The sequence below is a fragment of the Piliocolobus tephrosceles genome, chromosome 8, assembly GCF_002776525.5.
Source record: "Piliocolobus tephrosceles isolate RC106 chromosome 8, ASM277652v3, whole genome shotgun sequence".
In the NCBI taxonomy this organism is placed as follows: Eukaryota; Metazoa; Chordata; class Mammalia; order Primates; family Cercopithecidae; genus Piliocolobus; species Piliocolobus tephrosceles.
In genome coordinates this window covers 8,826,332-8,853,111 of record NC_045441.1, presented here as the reverse complement: position 1 = coordinate 8,853,111, position 26,780 = coordinate 8,826,332, and the positions used below count along the sequence as shown (strand labels likewise).

The 26,780-nt window shown below is 43.3% G+C and overlaps 1 protein-coding gene across 1 annotated transcript; it reads left to right on the top strand.

Moving 5' to 3' along the window:
• On the top strand, positions 1-25,915 carry GJC3 (gap junction protein gamma 3). The gene is made up of 4 exons (XM_023197207.1): positions 1-139; positions 3,891-4,104; positions 19,412-20,299; positions 25,581-25,915. The coding sequence occupies exons 3-4, from the start codon at positions 19,519-19,521 to the stop codon at positions 25,637-25,639; spliced, it is 840 nt and encodes a 279-aa protein (XP_023052975.1). The 5' UTR covers positions 1-139; positions 3,891-4,104; positions 19,412-19,518; the 3' UTR covers positions 25,640-25,915.
• The last annotated feature ends 865 nt before the right edge of the window (positions 25,916-26,780 follow it).

Genomic DNA, 26,780 nt, shown 5'->3' with positions numbered 1-26,780 from the left:
CTGGTCTGAGGAACCAGCGTCTAGTCTTACCCTGTGTCTGGCAGTCCATATGGCCTGTACATATCACTTAGTCTGAGTCAGTTTCCGCATGGGTCAGCTGGGTTAGTAGCTCCTTAGGGTTCCATGCAGCTCTCACAGACTATGGCAAGTAAAACAACAATTTGTGAGTAGCTAGCATGGACTGCAAACTATGGACTCTACTTACCAAGCAAGTTCTAAATGCCGAACGTTGTGTTTGGCAAAGGGGTTTCAGGGCAGTTCAAGAGCCACACCTTCCCTGTCCTCAGGAAACCCATAGAGGCTGGTTTTGCTATACTGAATTCTCACAACTCATTGATGCAATGCAGCCTAGATAATTAAGTTACTTGCTCATTGTCAAGCAGGTAGTGACTAGCAGGGCCACCATTCTGATTCTTTCTTTCTTTCTTTTTTTTTTTTTGAGACAAGATTTTGCTCTGTCACTCAGGCTGGAGTGCAGTGGTGACATCATAGCTCACTGCAGTCTCACTCCTGGGCTCAAGTGATCTTCCCGCCTCAGCCTCCTAAATAGCAGGGACTACAGGTGTACACCACCATGCCCAGCTAAGTTTTAAATTTTTGTAGAGATGGAGTCTTGCTCTGTTGCCCAGGCTGGTCTGGAACTCCTGGCTTCAAGCATCCTCCTGCCTCGTCTTCCCAAAGCACTGCAATTACAGGCATGAGCCACCACGTCCGGCCCTAAGTCTGATACCTTCTAAGAGGGATCATCCTCAGATGAGTCGGTGTGGAGGTGAGAGGTCAGGGGTGCCTGGATAAGAAGTGACTCTGCTATCACTTCCTGTGTGAGCTGAGGCCTGGAGAGAAGATGAGGGAATGATGGGGAAGGAGGAAGCAGATGTGTTGTAGGGTGGGGGAATGGGGAAAAGTCTGCGCATTTCTACTTTTACCTTTGATTTCTCCTTCAGGGCTTTGATATTTTCTTCCTGCGAATCCTCCTTTTCACACCTGCTTGGGGCTGCTCCATGAGCTTGTGAAAACAGCATGTTTCTACCTTCCAACCATAGTCCTCAGTGCACTGGCCCTCTCTCCCCTTGGCAGAGTCTACGATGTCTTCCAAAGTCACGATGAAGATTTCTTTCTTTTCTATTTAATTTTAATTTTATTTTTTTTGAGATGGAGTTTCGCTCTTGTTGCTCAGGCTGGAGTGCAATGGCATGGTCTCAGCTCATTGCAACCTCTGCCTCCCGGGTTCATGTGATTCTCCTGCTTCAGCCTCCCAAGTAACTGGGATTACAGGCATGTGTCACCATGCCTGGCTAATTTTGTATTTTTAGTAGAGACAGAGTTTCTCCACGTTGGTCAGGATGGTCTTGAACTCCTGACCTCAGGTGAGCCACCCGCCTTGGCCTCCCAAAGTGCTGGGATTACAGGCGTGAGCCACTGTACCCAGCTTTGTTTTAAGTTCCTGGGTACAAGTGTAGGATGTACAGGTTTGCTACATAGGTAAACGTGTGCCATGGTGGTTTGCTGCACCTATCAACCCATCACCTAGGTGTTAAACCCTGCATGAATTAGCTCTTTTTCCTAATGCTCTCTCCCAACCTCTGCCCTCGCCTGACAGGCCCCAGTGTGTGTTGTTCCCCTCCCTGTGTCCATGTGTCCTCATTGTTCAGCTCCCAGTTATAAGTGAGAACATGCAGTGTTTGGTTTTCTATTCCTGCATTAGTTTTCTGGGGATAATGGCTTACAGCTTCATCCATGTCCTTGCAAAGGACATAATCTCATTCTTTTTTACGACTGCATAGTATTCCATCGTGTATATGTAGCATATTTTCTTTATTCAGCATACCATTGATGGGCACTTGGGTTCATTCTATGTCTTTGCTATTGTGAGTAGTGCTGCAATGAACGTATATGTGCATGTATCTTTATAACAGAATTATTTACATTCCTTTGAGGTATATACCCAGTAATGGGATTGCTGGGTCAAACAGAATTTCTGGTTCTAAATCTTTGAGGAATCACCACACTGTCTTTCACAACGGTTGAATTAATTCACATTCCCACAAGATTTCTTTCCTGACTTTCTGAACTTGGATCTTCTCCTATCCTCCATCCCTACCACCTGGCTCCAGGATCCCAGAGACTCAGGCTTTCTGTATTCAAAACTGTAGTGGAAGAAGGCCTGATTGTTGGGGTGGGTAGTGGCCTGAAACCTGGGGAGGACTTCACTGGGCCTAAACATTCTGGTGTAGAGAAAGTCACTAAGTAAGGACTTGAAAATGTAGAGGACTCTAAGGTGGCGGTCAACTGCAGAGTCCCACTGTGGGGCAGCAAGGAGTCAAGAAGGAGGACCTGGCAACTGGGGTCAAGAGCTGCCCACACGCTCTTCACATCCAGCCTTTCTCTCCTATCAGCCTTCTAGTGTTGCATGCTCGCATGGGCAGAAAGACTTGCCTTTATATGCTAGAAAGTACAAGGAGGAGGCCGGGTGCGGTGGCTCACTCCTGTAATCCCAGCACTTTGGGAGCCTGAGGTGGGTGGATCTCCTGAGGTCAGGAGTTCAAGACCAGCCTGGCCAATGTGGTGAAACCCCATCTCTACTAAAATATAAAAATTAGCTGGGCATGGTGGCAGGCACCTGTAATCCCAGCTACTTGGGAGGCTGAGGTAGGAGAATCACCTGAACCTGGGAGGCAGAGGTTGCACAGTAAGCTGAGATCGCACCACTGCGCTCCAGCCTGGGTGACAGAGCTAGACTCCGTCTCCAAAAAAAAAAAAAAAAAAAAATGTACAGGAAGGAAAATTTATTAGAAAATTCAGGCAGCCTGGGCAACATAGTGAGACCACGGCACTACAAAAGAATACAAAAAAAAAAAAAATTAGCCAAGCATGGTGGTGTGTGCCTGTTGTCCCAGCTACTCAGGAGGCTGAGATGGGAGGATCACTTGAGCCCAGAGGTCGAGGTTGCAGTGACGTAAGATCTCGCTACTGCACTCCAGCCTGGGTGATAAAGTGAGACTTAAGTGAGATTTAAAACCTGTGCACTCTTAAGACCTCACCAGTTTATAGGTTTGTTTGTTCCAGATTTCTGGGTAATGATGGGCCCAAGGCTGGCTTTGCTCCCTTTCTCTAGGTCACACAGTATGGCAGGCCCTGTGCTGATATATCTGACTCTGCGGAAGATGCTTTGTTTTTAGTTCTGAAACTTCTCTTCTGCTGATTCCTTCTCAACCTGTGTTCCTTGTGTCGCACACTCTCCCCCAAACCAGGTAGATGCACCCAACTGCAGAAAAGAGGGAGAGAGAAGAAAGATCCCTTCTATCATTGATACAGGAGCTAGAAAGAAATTATTTAGGCAGATAGTGAGGTTAAGAGAGTCCGCGGTAAGATTACCCTTTAACAAAAAGCAGCCCCCAGATAATTTCTTTATTTGGGGTGACAAAAAGCAGCCTGAAAAATCAAGCTGCAGGCATAGATAAGCAAGCTAAAATCTTGCATAGGTAAATGCCAGCAGCTGTGCCAACAGAAAAAGGATACCTGGAAGCCAGGTATATTCAACACGGAGGTTCCCTCTTCCTTTTCCTTTGTCGCCACGTGTACAGTAAAAAAGCAGGCAACATGGCGCTGGCCAAGTGGAGATCTCACCCGCATGATAAAATACTAGTGTGAGATGGCCAATTTCTTGGCGCGCTATGCAAATGACACATCTGGTCTGACCAATCTCTCAGGCCCTATGTAAATCAGACACTGCCTCCTCAAGCTTGTCTATAAAACTCTTGTGCATTTCACCACAAGACCGGAAGACCCACCCGGGAGTCCCTCTCTCTGCAGGAGAGAGAGCTTTTCTCTTTTCTCTTTCTTTTGCCTATTAAACCTCCAGTCTTAAACTCCTCCTTGTGTGTCTCCGCCTTCTTGATTTCCTGGGCGTGAGGCAATGAATCTTGGGTGTTACCCCAGACAAATGAGGCCACTTCATCATCGTTCTTGAGGCACAGAGGTGCTGAGCTTCCACATTTCTCTCCACTCCCTATTCTTGGGTGATCCCTTCACCTTGGGTGCCCTGTTGCCCTAGGCCTTGGCACGTGTTGTCAATGTATGGCTGTGGGAGGAGGCTGGTCTTGTCTGGTGGGAAGGAGAGAGACAAGGAAGGCATTGTTGGTAGAATAAAGAAGTGGAATGTGAGCTCCCTTTACCCTTGGGGGCTTCTTTTCTGGCATTAATCCTCAGAAAATAATTGTGAAAGAGAAGTTTGTCTTTGTGCTTTAGGGTGCTGTTAGAAGCTTAGAAATAATTAGGCAGAATCCCCATCCCCCGAGTCCCCATTACCAACTCTAGTCTCCTCCCCTGATACCCACACTGACCTGGGGTTAGGGACATTTATAAATGGAGCCATTGAGCAATCAGGAGAAACTCATGTAACTGAAAAATGCCCCCTCTTTCCTGGGTCCTAGGCAGCTCCCCACTTTCCACTCCCACTTCAGACATTTAGACAAGGACTTTGGTCACTCTGGCTAGACCATCTGTGTAACCCAGTATGGTGGGGTCACAACTCTTGGTTTCCAAGGATATAATCACGTATTGTGAGCAAAAATGTGCTGAGCACACCTGACTGTGGCTCGTTCTTTTTTTTCTTTTTTTGTTTTGAAATGTAGTCTTGCTCTGTCGCCCAGGCTGGAGTGCAGTGGCGCGATCTCGGCTCACTGCAAGCTTCACCTCCCGGGTTCACGCCATTGTCCTGCCTCAACCTCCTGAGTAGCTGGGACTACAGGGGCCCTCCACTACACCTGACTAATTTTTTGTATTTTTTTAGTAGAGACGGGGTTTCACTGCATCAGCCAGGATAGTCTCGATCTCCTGACCTGGTGATCCGCCCGCCTCAGTCTCCCAGAGTGCTGGGATTACAGGCCTGAGCCACTGCGCCTGGCCTGTGGCTCCTTTTTGAGAAGTGATTTTGCAGAGCGGGGAAGGGTTGACTCTGGAAATGTTTCATTTGTCTATTGGCAACTATTGTCTATTACCACTCTTCATACATTATAAGAACCTTACAGTGTACTCCCATGTCTTCCATCCTGGCTTTTATATAATTGTTACCGTATATCGTACCTCAATATATGTTATACACCCCATAATGCATTGTTATCTTTTCACTGTAAGCAATCAATTATCTTTAAAGCAATTTAAATAATAACAAAAATAATCTTTATATTTACCCTCATAAACACTTCTGTGAAGTGCCTTTTCACGATTTTCATCTATATTCTCTTAGGTTTATCCTTGTTATTGATTTGTAGTTCTTTATATATCCCTGATAACAAGGCTTGTTTTTTCATGGTCTTTATAATTTTTTTTTTTAGTGAAGTGTAACATACAAAAATCTGCACACAAAGTGTAAAATGTGATGTTTTGACACACACACACATATATATATATGCACTGAAACCATGACTATTAATTCCATTGTGATCAAAGAACATATTTTGTATCACTGAAATCCTTTTACATCCTTTTACATGTATCAAGACTTGTTTTATGGTGTAGAACATGATCTATCTTGGTAGATGTTCTGTGTGCCCTTGACAACAATGTGTTGTTGTGTGGAATGTTCTATTGTCAATTTTATTGATTAGGTCAATTTGGCTTATAGTATTGTTCAAGCCTTCTATTTGTTTGCTGATTTTCTGCCTACTTGTCCTATCGATTTTTGAGAGATGGGTTTTGGCTCCTTAACTATTTTGTGAATTTGTCTATTTCTCCATGTAGTTCTATTAGTTTTTGCTGTATGTATTTTGAAGCTCTGTTATTAGGTGTGTAAACGTTTAGGATTTGATAAACGGACTCATTTGTAACAATCAAATGTCTTCTTTATCTCTGGTAATATTTTTTGCTCTGAAATCTACTTTGATATTAATATCGTCACTGTAGGTTACTTTTGATTAGTGTTAGCATGGTCTATTTTTCTCTTATTTTACTTTTAACCTTGTACCTTTATAATTAAAGTGAGTTATCTTTGGGCAGTGTATAGTTAGGTCTTGCTTTGTAAGTGAATACGTTAATCTCTGCCTATAAATTGGAATGGTTAGATCATTTATATTTAATGTGATGATTTGTAGGTTAGGTTTAAACCTCTCAATGTTGCTATTTGTTTTCTGTTTGTGCCATCTGCTTGATCTGTTCCCCCTTTCCTCTTTTACTACCTTCTATTGGATTGAGCATATGTTTATATATAATTCTATTTTTATCTCCATATTTACCTTATTAACTATAACCCTTTTTGGGTTATTTTAGGGCTTATGGTTTGTATCTTCATGTTATTAGTCTACCTCAATTGATATTATACCACTCTTCACACATTGTAAGAACCTTACAGTATACTCCCATTTCTTCCATCCTGGCTTTTATATAATTGTTACCATATATCTTACTTCAATATATGCTATAAACCCCATAATACATTGCTATCTTTTCACTTTAAGCAATCAATTATCTTTAAAACAATTTAAATAATGACAAAAATAATCTTTATATTTACCCTCATAGTTACCACTTCTGGTGTTCTTTATTCTCTAACGTAGATCCAGGTTTCTATCTGGTATCAAATTCTTCTAGCTCAAAGGACTTCCTTTACCATTTATCATGGTGCATATTTTTTTTTTTTATTAACTCTGGAGATGAATTCTTCCAACTGTTATATATCTTAAAGAGTTTTATTTTGCCTCAGCTTTTGAAAAAAAATATTTTTGAGATAGGGTCTCACTCTGTCACCCAGGCTGGAGTGCAGTGGTGTGATCATAGCTCATTGCAACCTCCACCTCCCAGGCTCAAGCTGTCCTCACACCTCAGCCTCCCAAGCAGCTGGGACTACAGGCATGTGCCACCACACCTGGCTTTTTATTTATTTATTTTTTTTTGTGGAGACAGGGTTTCACCATATTGCCCAGGCTAGTCTTGAATTCCTGAGCTCAAGCAATCTGCCTACCTCAGCCTCCCAAAGTGCTAGGATTACAGGTGTAAGTCACCGTGCCTGGCCTGAAGAATATTTTTGCTGGGTATATAATTCTACATTGGCAATTTATTCCTTTGATTACTTTAAACATGTTTTTCCACTGTCTTCTAGCTTGTATTGCTTCCAACAAGAAAGCTACTGTCATTCTTATCTACTGCTGGTGCCCTGCCTAGATGTCCTTCTCTGGGCTGGCATGCCCACTCACAAGCTGTTGTTAATGTTGGCTACTATTGGCTTATGAACTCTCTCCTTTTCTAAAGGGATGGTTTCACCTGGGATAATATGATTTCCTCCTCTCCCCCATGGCATCCCAATGCCAATGACTGAATGATATTGGAGTACAAAAGACCAGCCCTTTTACCTCAAGTGGATAAAATCTGTGGTATGATTTATGCTTCAGGGCCCCCTGTGGATAAGATCAAGTTCAAACCTTACCTGAGATCACATCTTTCCACAGTTTTTTTTTTTTTTTTTTTTTTAACATTACCTTTTCTGCTTCCTATATTTCCTTAGAGATTTTTACCGGTGAGTCCAGCCTAAAATATTCACATGTATTCAAATCTCTTTTAAGTTCTGCTTCTAAGGAATCAAACCTAAGACAGTGGGTACCAGGAGCGGTCCTAGGAAGCAAAATATGAGGATGGGATTCTAGGGCTGGGTCACCTGTCAGTCCTCTGGCAATGGGGACAGCCATGTTGACGGCAGGCATAGTTTCTGACTTGCTTTAGCAGTGCAACTGTTAAGACTTTTACTCAGAATAACCTGGCTAAGACACAGGTGGAATTAAATTCACTGGCTGATGCAATGTGTCTGGCATTTAAGAGATATAAGACAAATTGCAAGTATAAGGACTATGGAGCTGGGCGTGGTGACTCACGCCTGTAATCCTAGCACTTTAGGAGGCTGAGGTGGGCAGATCACCTGAGGTTAGGAGTTCAAGACCAACCTGGCCAACACGGTGAAACCCCGTCTCTACTAAAAAGTCAAAAATTAGCCGGGCATGGTGGTGGGCACCTGGAATCCCAGCTACTGGGGAGCTAGGGCAGCAGAATCACTTGGATCTGGGAGGCGGAGGTGGCAGTGAGCTGAGATCTTACCATTGCACTCCAGCCTGGGTGACAAGAGCGAGACTCTGTCTCAAAAATGAAATGAAATGAAATAAAATAAAATAAAATAAAATAAAATAAAATAAAATAAAATGAAGGACTATGGAATTAGGTGGCTATTACTGAACTTCAGTGATGCCTTAAAGAGAAAAAAATGAAAGTCTCAGGACAAGTAATCAATTTAAAGCAAAATGTAAGAGTTACAATGCCTCCTTGGCAACATTTAAAGAGATCCTTATCTCTTGTTGCCTGAAGGCAGAGAGGCCAGGCTGAATATTTAACTTTAAGAGTGGCATAACTACAGAGAAGTTCACATTTTTCAGCCTAGGGAAGTTTCTAGTACCAAAACCAGGATCCCAATAGGAAAGAATAAGACCCTGAGACTTGGGATGGTGATATTAGGTAGATGCCCTTTGAGGTCCTTGGATCATCAGATTATTCTGGACCATTTGAACCTGCAGAAGTGGCGCACACTTTTTATTGGAAGATAGAGGCCCACTCTTGCTTGAAAACCGTACAAAAGTCTTACATTAGACAAATTCATTGTAAGAAAATGCTGGCTCCCTTCAGGATATGTTGCACCTCCCCCTTTGGCCACTAGACCCATAACAAAAATCAAATCGTAGCATGGCCCAATTGGGGAAGTACTTGACTACTAAAGAGAGGGATGGATTAGATACTAAAGGAGCTGCAAGACTTGGACAACATGTGTCATCAGGAGCAAGGAAAGTAAATCAGAGAGAAGATTCTGAAGATCCTGGATCAAAGGGAAGGGACTAAAAATAGAAAGCTGGATGCAGAAGCTTGTCAATATAGGGCATTCTTATGAGACACAGGATTTAACACCCTAGCAAGTTTATTCTTAAGAGGTTGATATGAAATGATACCGGGGTGGCTTTTTGAAAGTTGGAAAAAAATAAGAGCTTCTACTAATAAAGTTGAGATGTCAGAACTCATATGGAAAATTGTGAGTAAAGAGTTCACAGTTCTCAGAGAAACGGATGTGGGAGAATCAATCTATAACAAAAGATTGGAAAATCCACTGCCAGACTCTATTCCTTGGGAAGTTCTGGATAATACTCATTTTCACCAAAGCAATAATGAATGTGCTGGTGATGAGGAGTTTAATAGCCATAAGAATCTCAGTAGTGTTCATTCTCTGTAGACGGAGGCTGACAGCAGATGCTCTTATATACTGGATACACTGGTTCCCTAACAGCAATAGGAATGATAGGATCTTGAATCAGCAGAAGCTATTTGGCAGCACTTAATAATCAGAAGCAAAGTAGTTATAATTATTATAATAATCAGGAAGGTTGAAATTATGGCCAAAGGGCCTTGAATTTCAGGGATCTGTGGAGATGGCTAATAGAAAATAGCGTTTCCATGGAGAAGATATACAGTTGCAAATGTATCACATTTGCTAAAATGATTGGTCAATATATTTAAGAATATCAACAAACTCCAAGCAGGAGAAACTCAAAGACATCCACACTTAGGTACATGATGATCAAACTGTCAAAAGCTACAGACCAGATAAAACAACAACAACAACAACAACAACTTAAGAGAGAATCTTGAAAGTGGCAAGAGAAAAGCAACTCATTAAAGATAAAGGATCCTCAATAATTTTAACAGCTGATGTCTCCTCAAAACCATGGAGGCCAGAAGACAGTGGAATGATATACTCAAAAAGCAGAAAGAAATGGGCTGTCAGTCAAAGATTCTACATCCAGCAAAAGTATCCTTCAAAAATGAAGGATGAATTGAGACAATTCTAGATAATAAAAACTGAGAGAATTTATTGTTAGCGTAACTGCCCTACAGAAAATACTAAGAGAAGTCCTACAGACTGAAATGAAAGAATACTAGTAAGAGTCCATATGAAGAAATAAAGAACAGCGGTAAAGGTAATGACATAGGTAAACATAAAAGACATATACAAAACTGAAAGCTTTCCTCCTAAAAAAAAGAACAAGAGAAGGATGTGTGATCTTATCATGCCTATTCAACAACACCTAGCTAGTACTTGTGGTTATATTTAGGGCAATTAGGCAAGAAAAAAGACATCTAGATTAGAAAGGAAGAAATAAAACTTTGTTTGAAAATGACGTAATCTTGTATAGAGAAAATCCTAAGGAACCCACTTACCAAATTACTTACCAAAATTAATAAATTTTGTAACTTACCAAAATTAATAAATTAGTTCAGCCACATCACAGGATACAAGATGAATATACTAAAATCAATTCTATTTCTATACACTAGCAATAAACAATACAAAAAGAGATTAAGAAAATGGTTGAGTTTACAATAGCATAAAGAAGAACAAAATACTTAGAAATAAATGTAATCAAGGAAGTGCCAGCCTTCTACACAGAAAACTTCAAGACATTGTTGAAAGAAATTAAAGAAAACCTAAATAATAGATATTCCATGCTTATAGTTAGAAGATTTAATGTTGTTAACATGGTGGTGCTCTCAAATTGATAAAAGATTCATTGCAATCCTTATAAAAATTCCAGCCTCCTTTTTTGAAGAAATTGACAAACAGATCCTAAAATTCAAACAGAATTACAAAAGACCCAAACTAAATTAAAAATATTGAAAAAGAAAAGCAATATACATAAACATAAATTCAATCAGTGGAATAGAATTGAAAGCTGGGAAGCAAATTCTTAAATTTATGGCCAATTTATTTTTGATAAGAGTGTCAAAATAATTCAGCTGGGAAAGAACAGTCATTTTAACAAGTTGTGCTGGGACAACTGGATATGCATATGCAAAAGAATGAGATTACCTCACAACATACACAGAAATTAACTCAAGGCTGGGCATGGTGGCTCACACTTGTAATCCTAGCACTTTGGGAGGTCAAGGTGGATAGATCGCTTGAGGCCAGGAGTTCTAGACAAGCCTGAGTAATGTGGAGAAACCCTGTCTCTATGAAAACTACAAAACTTAGCTGGGCATGATGGGGCATGCCTGTAGTCTCAGTTATTTGGGGGACTGAGGTGGGAGGATCACTGGAGCCTGGGAAATCGAAGCTGCAGTGAGCCGTGTTCATACCACTGCTCTCCAGCTGAGTGACAAAGTGAGACCCTGTCTCAAAAAAAAAAAAAAAAAAAAAGAAAAAATCCATCATTTATTAAGCATTGAATAATGTTAGTCAAACAGGATGTTAAACTGGAAATTTTGATTGGGATTTTGAGATGTAATGTTTAGGAAATATAACCCATATCACATTCCAAAGTGATCTGCTGGTCTGAGATGCAACATTGCAAAGGAAAAGCAAATAAATAAATAAATAATGGTTAAGCTACTCTTAAAACCTACACTCACATCAAAGTTGTATAAAATGGCAGAGTTGTTGGAAATTACAGGGAGAGAGAATTAACTTTGGAGAGAAGATATCTTTGTTTGTTTTTTTTTTTTAATTTATTTTCTTTTTTTAGGCTTGTCGAGTGAAGCAGTGGGAGTAGAGAAGGAACAAAGAAATTTGTAACTGGTTGTGATAAATTGATTGAAAACACCACTGCACTTTGACCAGCCAAGAGAGAAGATACTTTTGGAGACAGGTGTGCTATGCGTTCTCCCCAAGAGCAAGGGCTGAGGGTGCTGCTCTTTGAATCTTAAGACCACCAGAAGACGAACAGAAGATGTTGGAATTGGCCTGCATGCCCAGGTTATAAAGTGTGATACAGCCGGGCGCGGTGGCTCAGCCTGTAATCCCAGCACTTTGGGAAGCTGAGGCGGGTAGGTTACTTAGGCCAAGAGTTTGAGACCAGCCTGGCCAACATGGTGAAACCCCATCTTTACTAAAAATACAAGAATTAGCCGGGCATGGTGGCATGTGCCTATAGTCCTAGCTACTCATGAGGCTGAGACAGGAGAATCACTTGAACCTGGGAGGTGGAGGTCACAGTGAGCTGAGATTGTGCCACTGCACTCCAGCTTGGGCGACAGAGCGATTTTCCGTCTCAAAAAAAAAAAAAAAAAGTGTGATATGATCACTTTACACCAAACTAGTCTGTGACAAGTGGATAAAAACAGTATTTCTTTGCTATTTTACTATTTCTTTGATTCCTACCTGGACTAAACATTTACAGGCTTTGCATGACCTTTTCTATGAATGGTCTTTTCATGTCTTTGCTAAGTTTACATATCAGTGCACTTAGAATTATCTTATAATTTATATAAGCTCTCAATGTAATTTTAGTAAGATGATTTTTTTTTTTTTTTTGAGGCGGAGTCTCGCTCTGTCACCCAGGCTGGAGTGCAGTGGCCGGATCTCAGCTCACTGCAAGCTCCGCCTCCCGGGTTTACACCATTCTCCTGCCTCAGCCTCCTGAGTAGCTGGGACTACAGGCGCCCGCCACCTCGCCCGGCTAATTTTATTTTTTAGTAGAGACGGGGTTTCACCGGGTTGGCCAGGATGGTCTCGATCTCCTGACCTCGTGATCCGCCCGTCTCGGCCTCCCAAAGTGCTAGGATTACAGGCTTGAGCCACCGTGCCCGGCCAGATGATTTTTTGATATATGCTATTTTGTGCTGTTTTTTCCCTTTGCTTTAGAGAGAGGTGTCCAGAAGTTTTCTCTTTGGACCTTAGTTTCTCTTAGGATGCTCTGCAGGCTGCTCCATTCTGGGAATCATGAGAATCATAGGAAGGTTGCAAGGTTTCCCAGAGGCACTTAGGACAGCCCCCCTTCAGTCAAGAAGCTTCACTGGCTGGAGAATGTTCTCAAGACCCCCTCTTTGAATCCCTGGAGAGCACCAGAGAATTAGGACCACAGTCCTGCAGAGCCAATTGCTGGCAGCAGATATTTTGGACAAGAAGATACCAGAGTCCTGGAGAGGATCTGAGGAAAGGAAGGCCATCTGGCAATAGGATTTTGGGTGGTGGACGTCTGTTTCAGTCCTAGGTTATGAGGATGTTTTGCACCCAGGAAGTGGTTGTTCTCATGAATGGCAAGGACTGTTGTGACTAAGCCTTATGCCTTAGTGAGGGGCAGTATCTGGAATCGAAGTAACATGGTTTGGCTGTGTCCCCACCCAAATCTCATCATGAATTCCCACATGTTGTGGGAGGGACCTGGTGGGAAGTAATTGAATCATGGGGGCAGGTCTTTCCTGTGCTGTTCTCGTGATAGTGAGTAAGTCTCATGAGATCTGATGGTTTCATAAGGTGGGTTTTTCCAGCACAAGCTCTCTCTTTGCCTGCTGCCATCCATGTGAGACATGACTTGCTGCTCCTCCTTGCTTTCCCCATGATTGTGAGGCTTCCTCAGCCATGTGGAACTGTAAGTCTTCTTTTTTTTTTTTTTTGAGACGGAGTCTCGCTTGGTCACCCAGGCTGGAGTGCAGTGGCGCGATCTCTGCTCACTGCAAGCTCCGCCTCCCGGGTTCATGCCATTGTCCTGCCTCAGCCTCTGAGTAGCTGGGACTACAGGCGTACACTACCACGCCCGGCTAATTTTTTGTATTTTTAGTAGAGAGGGGGTTTCACCGTGTTAGCCAGGATGGTCTTGATCTCCTGACCTCGTGATCTGCCCGCCTTGGCCTCCCAAAGTGCTGGGATTACAGGCGTGAGCCACCGCACCCGGCCTCACTGAACGTCTTTCTTTTGTAAATTGCCCAGTCTCAGGTATGTCTTCATTAGCAGCGTGAAAACGGACTAATACATGAGGTTACCTCTGGCATCTCCTCTGTGAAAAGTCCAGCATTGACCCTGATGGTTGTCACCTTGAACACAGGACACCAGTCCCTCCCTGCGCACTCCCTCAGCCCTGTGAGTTACTCTCCTCATTGTGCTGCTTCTCCTTCTTGACGGTATCTCTGGAGAGAATCCTGGCTGTAGCGATGGCGCTAGGAATGACCATGGGGACAGGCGTCACGGTTCTTCCTGGGCTTGATGGAGAGGGGTCTGGGTTCTCTGGATTCCTGAAGAGATGTGGAGCAGATTCTCATCATGCTGTGGCGGGGAGCCTGTGCTATTCTCCCAGCCAAGAGGAGAGGACACCCTGAGATCACCACAAATTCTGGGATGGAGGCTGCCTGAGGAAATGAAGCAAACACACACAAATACACAAAGACATACAAACACACCCACACACTTACACATGCGTGCACACACACATTCTTCTGTGGGTAAACTTGTGCTTTGGGTACTTTGGGCAGGAGAGCAGGGGGGTTTTATTCTATCTGTCATTGCCTGCACGCCCCAATGCTGGAAGCACACTGAAGTCATTTCTCCCCCTTCAGATGATCTGAAAATCCCTGTTTCAGTTCATTTCAAAAATACCCCTCACCCTCAACAACAGAGGGTTATTCTGCAGAACTCATTCTTTAACGGCAGGCCCGCTGCTGCTCCAGCTGCAATTCTTTTCCCCTTCATGAAGGCTGCCAGGAATGAAAAGGGGAGGAAAAAGAAGTGGGTGGTGGCAGGAGGCTGGGCCAGGGAAGAGTGGGACCCCGCAGGCTCCAGCTTGAGGACTCCTCTCTCCGCCTCTCTCCCCTGTTGTGAATGCTTCTGCTGAAAGCCGCTGGGTGAGTGCAGGGACAGAGAGCCGCTGGGCTGGCTCAGCGCCTGGTGGTGGTGGTGGTGGTGGGGAGCTGCTCTGGGTTCTCGAGAGGCATCTCCAACTCTGACGTGCACATGATCATACCTGGGGATATTATCAAAATTCAGATATGACTTAGGAGGCCTGGCATATGGCCCGAGATTCTGCATGCCTGGTGATGCCAGTGTTGCTGCTCTGTGGCCACACTGGATAAAAGCATCTAGAAGGGTTTCCAGGCCAGATGGGGTGGGCATTCCCTCCCTCATACCTTGACTCTTCAACATGGATTCTGCCACCAACAGAATCCTGGACATTTTCTCCCAAGAGATGATAAGAAAAATTCATACCAAAATCATGATGGAATTTCAAAAATCTGTTCGGATATTAGAAAATTTCTCCAAACTCTGGCCTTTCCTTCCTCTCCCAACTCTTGAGCTCACAGATGTTGCTTCGCTGACTAAAATCCTGACAGAGCTCTGATTCTGCTACCTCCCAGACAACTTTATTTGCAAGCTGTTTCTCTACTCTTAGAGACAGCGGTGTCCCTTCAGCCGAGCTTTTCCAACAATGCTGAGCTGGGGGCTTTGGTACATCACCCCCTCCTTCTCAGCCTCAGCTCTCTAGGCCCTGAAGTTTGACCTGGGGGCCCTGTCCACTGTGGGGCAAAGCTGCAGACTTGTTGGTGAGAGGAGGATGTAGGTCTTAGAAAAAGAGAAAGGTGAGCTGGGGACACCTGGACCAGATCGGAGAGACCACAGGGTCCCAGAAAAGCAGGGGGTAAGGAGGTAGAAGGCTATCATATAGGGAGGTCCCTTTGATATGCAGACTTTGGGAGAGAAAGGGCACTTTTGTCTGAACCCTCCAGGAGGCCCCGAAAGCATGGGACATAAGCATTGTTTTGGCGATAACAGCTGCAGGTGAAGGCAGGTGAATGACAAGGAAGGGTGCTTAGGGTTAGATATGAGAGCTCCAAACCTAGGGGCCCTAGGCAAGACCTTTTGTTCTACCCTTGCCCCTCTCTCCTTTCCAAAACCCCAAAGCTCTGTGGTGAGCTCTGGAGACTTCAGCTTGTTTCTGAGAGACTCCGAGAGGATTTAGGTGTCTCTTCATGGGCCTGGGGTGGGCACGGGAGAGACAGAAAGAAAGGAGACACTAGATAGGGCCTCTGGAAATGATTTGAATCCCTGACCCTTGAAATATGTCAGAGTCACCCTGTGTTAAATTCCAGGTCTGCTGGAAATGTGCTAGAAATGTGTTTAGAGGGTACTGGACCTGCACTTCAAAATACAACAAGGCTGACAGCAAGACTTGAGAATTTACCTAATGATCATCTAGTCTGATAACTCTCAAGAGAGGAAGGACAGAAACCCTCAGAGCCCTGGGGATGCTTTCCCTAAATCCAGGGACCCCCTAGACTTACAAGGCAGGGCAGGGCTGCAGGTATCCTCACAGATGGGGCCGACTGAGGGAGGATGCGTGACCAACCTAGATGAACTCAAACTGTGACTCTTTTTTTTTTTTTTTTTGAGACCGAGTCTCTCTCTGTCGCCCAGGCTGGAGTGCAGTGGCCGGATCTCAGCTCACTACAAGCTCCGCCTCCTGGGTTCACGCCATTCTCCTGTCGCAGCCTCCCAAGTAGCTGGTACTACAGGCGCCTGCCATCACGCTCGGATTTTAATTTTAATAAAAAATTAAAAATAATTTTTTTTTGTATTTTTAGTAGAGACGGGGTTTCACGTTAGCCAGGACGTTCTCGATCTCCTAACCTTGTGATCCTCCCACCTCGGCCTCCCAAAGTGCTGGGATTACAGGCGTGAGCCACCACACCCGGCCCAAACTGTGACTCTTAATGGCTCAAAATATAGTGTCTTGCAGTTGGTGGATGACGACATATTTCTCTGGTCAATTGAGACCCTTAGAATCATCCCTGGGATGCATCTCAACCCATCCTTCTTTCTGACTGAGACCACAGGACAAGTCCGAATTACAGGGAAGATAATTTGGGGAACAAATCCTTGAAGAAGCAGGAAAGGTGAGACCCAAGGACACAAATTTGGAAGGGACGGTAGAGCTGGGTAACTGTAGGTCCACTTCTTTCTCTGCGATGTTAGACAAGGAAGTAAATATTAAGACAAGAGAAAGTAGTATCTGTGGGGCTTCACATCAGTGTCTCTATTTTCTCTTTGGAGTAAGAGGTTTTCGTGGTGTCTTAGTCTGTTTGGGCAGCTATAATAAAATACTTTATAGAGTGGGTAATTCATAAACAAGAGGTATTTATTTCTCAGAATTCTGGAGGCTGAGAAGTCCACGGCCCAGGCACCAGCAGATTCAGTGTCTGGCAAGGGCTTGTTCCTCTTAGATAGCACCTCCTGTGTATCCTCACACAGTGGGAAGGGGTGGAGGAGCTCCCTGGAGCATCTTTTATAAGAGCACTAATCCCATTCATGAAGGTTCTTCCTTCAAGGCTTAATCACCTCTTGCTATGGTTTGATATGGTTTGTTTGTTCCCACCAAATCTCATGTTGAAATTTAATCCCTATAGTTTGATGGTGTTGGGAGGCAGGGCCTGTGGGGGGTGTTTGGGTCCTGGGGGCAGATTCCTCGTGAATGACTTGGCGCCATTCTTGTGGCAGTGAGTGGGTTACTGCTCCTGTGAAACTGGATTCGTTCTCGAGGGAATGGATTAGTTCCCTCAAGAGTGGGTTGTTGTAAAGCCAGGATGTCCCTTGGGTTTGGTCCCTCTTCCCCTTTGACCTTCCCTGCCATGTTTTGACACAGTATGGAAGCCCTCCACAGAAGCTAAGCAGATGTGCAGCCTGCAGAACTGTGAGCCAAATAAACCTCTTTATAAATCACCCAGCCTCAGGTACTCCTTTGTGGCAACACAAAATGGACTAAGACACTTGGTAAAGGCTCCATCTCTTAATACTATCACACTGAGTACAGCACTTCCACCTTATCTGTGGGAGATATGTTCCAAGACGTCCAGTGGATGCCCAAAATTGTGGATAGTACAAATACATATACTATGGTTTTTTCCCCATATGTACATCTCTATGATAAAGTTTAATTACAAATTAGCACAGTAAGAGATTAACAACAATAACTACTAATAAAATAGAACAATTGTGGCCAGGCGTGGTGGTTCACACCTGTAATCCCAGCACTTTGGGAGGCCGAGGCAGGTGGATCACAAGATCAGGAGATTGAGACCATCCTGGCCAACATGGTGAAACCCTGTTTCTACTAAAATACAAAAAGTTAGTCCAGCGTGGTGGTGTGCCCCTATAGTCTTAGCTACTTGGGAGGCTGAGGCAACAGAATCACTTGAACCCGGGAGGCAGAGATTGCAGTGAGCCGAGATTGCGCCACCGTACTCCAGCCTGGTGACAGAGCGAGACTCTGTCTCAAAAAAAAAAAAAAAAAAAAAAAAAATTGTAACAATATGCTGGCATCACTACTCTTGCTCTTTGGGGGCTATTCTTAAGTAAAATAATGGTTACTTGAACACAAGCACTGATAGTCAATCTGATAACCAAAATGATGATTAAGTCACAAACTGGCAAGGAGCGTCTACAGCGTGGATACCCTGGACAAAGGGATGATTTGTGAATCCTGGGTGGGATGGTGTGAGATTTCATCATGCTACTCAGAACAGCACACAATTTAAAACATTAATTTTGTATTTCTGGAATTTTCCATTTAATATTTTTGGACGTCGGTTGACTGTAGGTAACTGAAACTGTAGAAAGTGAAACCGCAGATAAGAGGGGGGACTACTGTACTAGGTTCTAACATATGAATCTTGATCATCATTCAGACCATACCACATGGTCTTCCGGGTGTGAGGGTAAGCAGATGAGTGAGAATTTAGGCTAAATGGGGACGGTTTGAAACAGCCGCTGGGCATTGAGGAAGGCAGCTGATTAGGACAAATATAAAGATGGTGAACTTGGGCTTGTAGCCTTGTGGTATTTTGGCTGGGGAACAGAGGGATTTCTGAAACCTATCCTTGATCATGGTCACCTGTCACCATGAGGGAGATATATGCCCAAGGAACAATGGCAAGTGGGGGTCAAAATCTGAATTTCTATCTTGTCAGTTCTGGCTCTGGCCCCAAATCCTATAGTACATACTTCTGGTAAATTCTGCTGGGTTACCTTCCAGATGTTCTCTTCTTCCTCAGCTTGTAAGGCCTAAGATCCTCAGACTAAAGCAAGCCTCGATGCTTGGTCTGTTCATTTCATCCATCACATCTAGCCCCATAACCTAACTACCTCTCAACTTTACCACTGTGATGGGAGGAGAGGACATCCAGACACACCTGTGATAATCCAAGGGCATGGAGACAGAGAAAAGAAGACAGCAAGAGGAAGCACATTCCCTCTCAGCATCAGCACTGATTTGCTTAAGATGATGCTGTTAGTAGCACCAGGCCCGGCAGCCATCAGCTAGGGAAGCAATAGCTTTCAAAGGAAAATTAACGAAACATCCCAGTCTACTCTCTTACGTTTAGCCTTTGGGAAAGGGAGAGTGAGAGGGAAGGAGGGAAAGAGACAGATGAAGATGTATCCTGATCTCTCCAACCTGAGAGTTCCTCTCCACTCCAGCAGTACAGAAGGGGAGGACAGAAGAGAGAGCCACACCACACACACTCACTATTATTATTTCATAGATGATTTCATTAAGTAGTAAAGAGGTGCGATCAGAGTCTTTGTATTTAATCAGTTAGATACTTGAAGAGGAATAAAAAAGCTTGCCTTCAGTGATCCTTGGATTAGAAGGATTAGAAGTGACAAGGTGGACTGGAGCTCCCCCTGCAGGACAGTGAGCAACACTGATCCCTTGTCCTCTGCTCCAAAACAGGATGTGTGGCAGGTTCCTGCGGCGACTGCTGGCGGAGGAGAGCCGGCACTCCACCCCCGTGGGGCGCCTCCTGCTTCCCGTGCTCCTGGGATTCCGCCTTGTGCTGCTGGCTGCCAGTGGGCCTGGAGTCTATGGCGATGAGCAGAGTGAATTCGTGTGTCACACCCAGCAACCAGGCTGCAAGGCTGCCTGCTTTGATGCCTTCCACCCCCTCTCCCCGCTGCGTTTCTGGGTCTTCCAGGTCATCTTGGTGGCTGTACCCAGCGCCCTCTACATGGGTTTCACTCTGTATCACGTGATCTGTCACTGGGAATTATCAGGAAAGGGGAAGGAGGAGGAGACCCTGATCCAGGGAGGGGAGGGCAACACAGATGTCCCAGGGGCTGGAAGCCTCAGGCTGCTCTGGGCTTATGTGGCTCAGCTCGGGGCTCGGCTTGTCCTGGAGGGGACAGCCTTGGGGTTGCAGTACCACCTGTATGGGTTCCAGATGCCCAGCTCCTTTGCATGTCGCCGAGAGCCTTGCCTTAGTAGTATAACCTGCAATCTGTCCCGCCCCTCTGAGAAGACCATTTTCCTGAAGACTATGTTTGGAGTCAGTGGGTTCTGTCTCTTGTTTACTTTTCTGGAACTTGTGCTTCTGGGTTTGGGGAGATGGTGGAGGACCTGGAAGCACAAATCTTCCTCTTCTAAATGCTTCCCAACTTCAGAGAGCACCAGAAGACACAAGGAAGCAACCGATAGCCTCCCAGTGGTGGAAACCAAAGAGCAGTTTCAAGAGGCAGGTGAGAAGGACACCCTCTCTTCCTGTCACTGATGTCTGTGTCCTGATGATCTACTCCCGGGGCAGGTCCCTCACCTTTTTGGGAAGTACAACTTCTCCATGTTACAAAGTAGGTAACCAGGTTCTAGGCATATGTGTTCTGACCGCCACTCCCAACCCTTTTCTTTGTTCTCTCTTGCTCTCAAAATCTATCGCAATGTCCATCCCCATCAACTTGATGGTTCCTTCCAGTGAACGAGGACAAGAGTGCTGTCCGTTGTCCCTCCTGAACTTCCATTTAGGTCTCTCTCCACTTAGGAAAAATCTCAGCTTCTTCTTGATTCTCTACTTTGCGGAGTTATAAAGACACCTGGCTTGCCTGAAGGAAACCCTATGATTGAATCTTCTTCCCAACATCCAGTGAGTGGGGATTCATGTCTGTGACAAATTAGAGGCTGTTGAAGGATCTCTAAGGGCCCTGTGGGCTGTGTAGTCTAAAGCATTTCCTGACTGTGCCTTTTCACTGGAATTTTCTGGTGTCAGCATCACAATTTTTATGGGCTTGGTTCAAGAGTCAGCCAGCAGAAGCCTCCCTGAACTGTGTCTCTCCTCTGCCCTGCTCAATAAATATTGATGAGCATTTCTCATCAATATTTGATGTTGCTTCCTGTTGGCATTCCTGTTGCTGAAGATAATGCCCCTTCCTGTCTCGGTGGCTTCATTTACCTCTTTTCTGTTTTTCCACATTCTCTGCTCCCCTTATCATCAAAGTTTTGTAAATGAATGCCCCTCAGAGCTGCAGCATATGTCATAAGCCAGAAACTATGGGCTTCAAGCATATATAAGTCAGTGTCCTTTAATATCTAGAGATTTATTCAATTGCCCAGCCATATCCTTAAGGAAGATTACCGTGAATTCAGGGGCTTAGGCCCCCTTGATCACTGATAGCTCTGATTTCTGCTCAATTCTCATTCTTCATTTCCGCAGTTCTCGTTGCAGCTGTTAGAATTGTCTCCAGCACAGCAGCAACTCATATGCTGGACCAGGTTCCTACTTTTTAAGTTCATAACCCTCAATGCCACACAGAAAAGGCACTAGTGTTCTACTGCTGATTTGGGAGTAACAGCAAGGGAGGCTGACATCACAGTGTGATTCGGCAGATAATTGGAATCTGAATATCAGCCTTCTTGAGTCTCTTAAGTCGTTTCTGTTGGACAGTGTTCTATCCTTTCTTTTTCTTCTTCTTCTTCTTTTTTTTTTTTTAAACAGAATGCTGCCCCCTTTTCTTAGTTTTCTCTTGCCCTGAAATTCTCAACAAAAGCAGTTATCTAGTGTTTTTTTTTTTTTTTCCTCTCTTTCTGAATCCCAAGTTATTCCTAAGTAAGTTAGGGGTTCCCAAGGGACACTTTCACAATAACTAGGAAAAATTTTTTTTCTTCCTGCTACACAAGTTCTTCAGAAGAATCCCTCATCCACTGTAGCCAGAGCCCAGCCAAAGTGACCAAGGAAAAATGCAAATGGCATCATTTGGAATTCTTCCTTATACCACCCCTTTTAAAACAGCTTTATTGAGATATAATTCATACACCATGTAATTTATCCACTTAAAGTGAGGCAGGAGAATAGGGTCTGGAGGCAAGGAACCTAAGGCTATTTCACACCGACTTCCTAGGACAAAAACGAAAGGAAAACCCTAACTTTCCATGCCTAAGTAACAAAAGGACCAGAGGCTACTCCCTTTGCAACCCCCCTCCACAACCTTTTCTGGTGGAAGGAATCACAGCAGATGGGAAATTGCCTGTCCCCAAAAAATCAGGCTGTTTGCAGATAAGTCTTCCTTTGCAACCTTGTAATTTCACCCTAGCCTCTGATTGGTTGCTTTCTGCAAAGCATGAACTGGCCAATGGGAAACTTCTAGTGGGTATTTGGAGCCAAGAAATCCTGTATCCGGGCCCTTGAGCCGCTGCTCGGGTTGCTCCCACAGTGTGGAGTGTACTTTGGTTTTCAATAAATCTCTGCTTCATTCTTTCTTTGCTTTGCTAGGCATTTTGTCCAATTCCTTGTTCAAAATGCCAAGAACCTGGACAACTTGCAGTTATGACCCTCTACCAGAGACAAAAGTATACAATTAAATAACTTTCAGTATATTCAGAGTTGTATATCCATCAACACTACCAATTTAATAACATTTTCATCAACTTAAAAAAACCCTACTCCCTCATGTTACTGTCAACCTCTGATTGTCACCCAAAATATGCAACCATCGTATGGTTTTGTCTCTATTGGTTTTCCTACTCTTTCATACAAATGGAATCATGCAATATGTGGTCTTTCATGCCTGGCTTCTTTCACTGAGCATAACTTGAGGTTCACTCATGTTGTGGCATGTTTCGGTATTACATTCCTTTATATGGTTGAATGTTATTCCATTGTTAGGATATACCACATTTTGTTTAAGGATAGGCCACATTTTGTTTATACAGTCTTCAGTTTCTGGACGTTTGGGTTGTTTCCATTTTTTGGCTCTTATGACCACCACTGCTGTGAACATATGTGTACCACTTTTTTTTTTGGATGGAGTCTCACTCTGTCACCTAGACTGGAGTGCAGTGGTGTGATCTTAGCTCATTGCAACCTCCACTTCCTGGGTTCAAGCGATTCTCCTGCTTCAGCCTCTTGAGTAGCTGGGACTACAGGCGTGCACCACCACACCCAGCTGATTGTTGTATTTTTTGTAGAGACAGGGTTTTGCCATGTTGGCCAGGCTGGTCTCAAACTCTTGACCTCAGGTGATCTGCCTATCTCAGCCTCCCAAAGTGCTGGGACAACAGTCCTGAGCCACCACACCTGGCCTCAGTTTTAGGGTTGTGTGAACATATGTTTTCAGTTCTCTTGAATACCCAGGAATAGAATGTTTGGGTCATAAGGAAACTCCACGTTTCAACTTTTGAGGAACGGACAAACTGTTTTCCACAGCAGCTGCACTATTTTTACATTCCTATCAGCAATGTGGGAACACTTTTTATTTATCTATTAAATTCTAGCCATCCTAGTGGGTGTGAAGTGGTATCTCATTGTAATTTTGATTTGCACTTGCCTAATGGCTAATGACATTGAACATTTTCCATGTGCTTAGTGGTTATTTGTATATCTCCTTTGGAGAAATGTCTATTCAAATCCTTTCCCCATTTATAATTAGGGCTTTTTTTTTTTTTTGTATTTTTGTTGTTGCATTGTAAGAGCTCTTTATATATTGTGGGTATTAGATACTTATTGTATGTATGATTTACAAATATTTTCTCCCATTCTATGATTGTCTTTCACTTTCTTGATAGTGATGCACAAAAGCTTTAAATTTTGATGAAGTCTAACATCCATTTTTTCTTTTGTTGCTTATGATTTTTGTGTATTACCTAAGAAATGATTGCCTAATTCATAGCTATAAAGGTTTATGCCTATGTTTCCATAAGAGTTTTATAGTTTCAGCTTTTACATTTAGGTCTCTGGTTGGTTTTGAGTTAGTTTTTGTGTATGGTGTAAGATAAATGTCAAACTTTATCTTTTGCATGTGGATATTCAGTTGTCTCAGCATTATTTCTTTTTTAAAAACTTTTTTATTTTAATGGGTACATAGTAGGTTATATATTTATGGGTTGTACAAGGTATTTTGATACAGGTATGCAATGTGTAATAATCACATCAGGGTAAATGGGGTATCTATCACCTCAAGCCTTTTTAGCCTCTGTTATAAACAATCCAATTATACTAGCTATTTTATAATGTACAATTATTTTTGACTATAATCACCTTGTTGTGCTATCAACTACTAATTCTTATTCATTCTTTCTATTTTTTGTACCCATTAACCATCTCCACTTTTTCCCCCTACCCTTCCCATCCTTGGTAATGATCAAAGAAGATATATAGATAATAAGAAAGCACATGAAAAGATGTTTAACATCATTTATCATTAGAGAAATGCGAATTATTGACGTTAGGGTTAGGGAAGAGAAATACAAGATAATACTGGAGGATTTTGTAGCGGTAGAAGGTAAGAAAGTGCTACTCCCTCTTCCCCACAAAATGACAGGAGTTTGTCAAAGGGACACAGGTGTCAACTGAAAAAGCTCCCAGTGGCCAACACAGGAATAATCTCAGCAGTAAAATAAACAACGTAGTATTGGATTATAACCCAAAGTATAAAACAAGAATCAATGAGTTCATAATATAAATAATTGAATAAATAGGAGATAACTGACAAATTTCTTATGCAGAAGAATGTAGATACTCCACCGCAAGGAGGTGAAATATAACTACTCACTTTTTTTTTTCTTCTTTTGAGATGTAGTTTTGCTCTTGTTGCCCAGGCTGGAGTGCAATGGCATGATCACTGCAATCTCTGCCTTCCAGGTTCAAGCAGTTTTCCTGCCTCAGCCTCCTGAGTACCCGGGATTACAGGCGTGCGCCACCATGCCTGGCTAATTTTTGTGTTTTTAGTAGAGATGGGGTTTCACCACGTTGGCCAGGTTGGTCTCAAACTCCTGACCTCAGGTGATCCACCCATCTCAGCCTCCCAAAGTGCTGTGAGCCACCGTGCCCACCAGCTACTCCCTTTTTAGGCATGGGCTGCACATAGTGACTTCCCGCTAAACAGTAAAATAGGAGGAAAGGGGGCAGAATAGCTTTACAGGCGAGAAACCCGTCAAATACTACCTCAGCTGGGTGATCAAGGTTAACATCAACAGTGATAAGCAATATTGACAGCATGTACCCTGGATATGATGTGATGATGGTTTTTGTATTTTCCCATTCTAAAATTTCCATGGGGCTATTCTTTATATTTTCTATTACTTCTCTGAGACTTTTTAACTTTCCATTTGAATAGCTGCTTTATAGTCTTGATAACATGTGTGGCAACTTACATTCTGCATCTGTTACTTTTTTTTCCAACGTGAGTTGAGATTTTCCTGGTTCTTCACATGCCAATTAATTTCGATTGTATCCCGGACATTTTGAACGTCATTAGGATGCTCTGGGTCTTGGTTAAGTTTGGTGGAGGATCTTGATATTTATGTTTTAAAAGGTAATTAACCCATTCGGGCTCAAGTCATAAGTTTTGACCAGCCTTCTGAGGTTGTGTTTCCAATGTCAGTTCAGTTTTCAAAGCCTTTGTAGTACTCTTCCGACAGGTCCCACATGGGTGCCACCTAAAGTGTAACCCAGAGTCCTTGGGTTTTTGGGTATGCATGGTGAAAAAGTTACCCACTTGTAACTGTTATATCTTGAATTTTTGTTTTAAAAAGTTCCAGGAAGAAGCTCAGCCCAGGAAAAACAAAGACCAATTGGACCCAGAGATGCCTGAGTTGGAGATGAACTTTGGCCAACTTTCCTCATCACTATACTAAAAATCCTGCCCAAGGAGGAGCTTATTAACCATTTTCTATACATGTGACATATGTAGAAGCATGACCGACAACTGGGACTGCACTGCCTTGACTCCACCTGTACATACAGTGACTCAGCTAACCAGACTAATAAAAGCCATGTTTGCACCGTTGCTCAGGGAGGCAATGCTTTGGGGAATTATTCCCAGTGTCCTCCTTACTTATTGCAAGTAATAAAATCCCCCTGGGAAATCCTCCTTGTTTGTGATGGTTGGACTGTCACCTGCCAAGCAATTTAACCCATTCATTGTGTGGGTAATGAAAGGCCAGTCTGGGACATGGGAACTGGGCCCATAGTTCAGTTCTCAAAGTCTTTGGCATGCAATTTAGGACGAGATTCATCATACCAAAAAAGGGAGATAGTCTCAACAGAATTCTAAAATTACTTAAACATCGGAGGCAGTGTAGAGAAGGTGTACTTGGTGGTATGGTAGGTTTTCTGACAGGAAACAAAAGATGGAGGTAAAATGGAACCAGTCCTTTCTTTCTGAGAATACTGACTGCAGCATTAACCATAGCATGAAGCCAAGCCTATACGGTAAATAAGCTCTTCCTTGGGCAGGATTTTTAGTATAGTGATGAGGAAAGTTGACCAAAGTTCATCTCTCTGAAGTAAGAAATGTAACAAAGGAAACTTTCAGAAATAACAGATCATCTGGAGATGTTGGGCAGTGTATTTGGTAAGTAATAACTACCAGGTATCAATACAATAAGCTTAGTTTGAGTACAATAAGCTTAGTTTCTTTTTAAAGAATTTTTCCTGCTCAGTGTTCTCTGAGATCCTTGGATTGGTTTGGTGTCTCACAAATTTTGGAAATTCTCAGCCATTATTTCTTGATTTGATATTGATGTTTTCCCATCAGTCTTGGATGCTGTGTTCTGTTTCTGTCACTCTTTTTTTTGTGTGTGTGTTTCAGGAATTTCTGTTTACCTACCTTCAAGTTTCATGTTTTCTTCAACTGTGTTGAGTCTCCTAATGGGCCTATGGAAGGCATTCTTCAACTCTATATAATTCTTTTTTTTTTTTTTTTTGAGATGGAGTCTTGCTCTGTAGCCCAG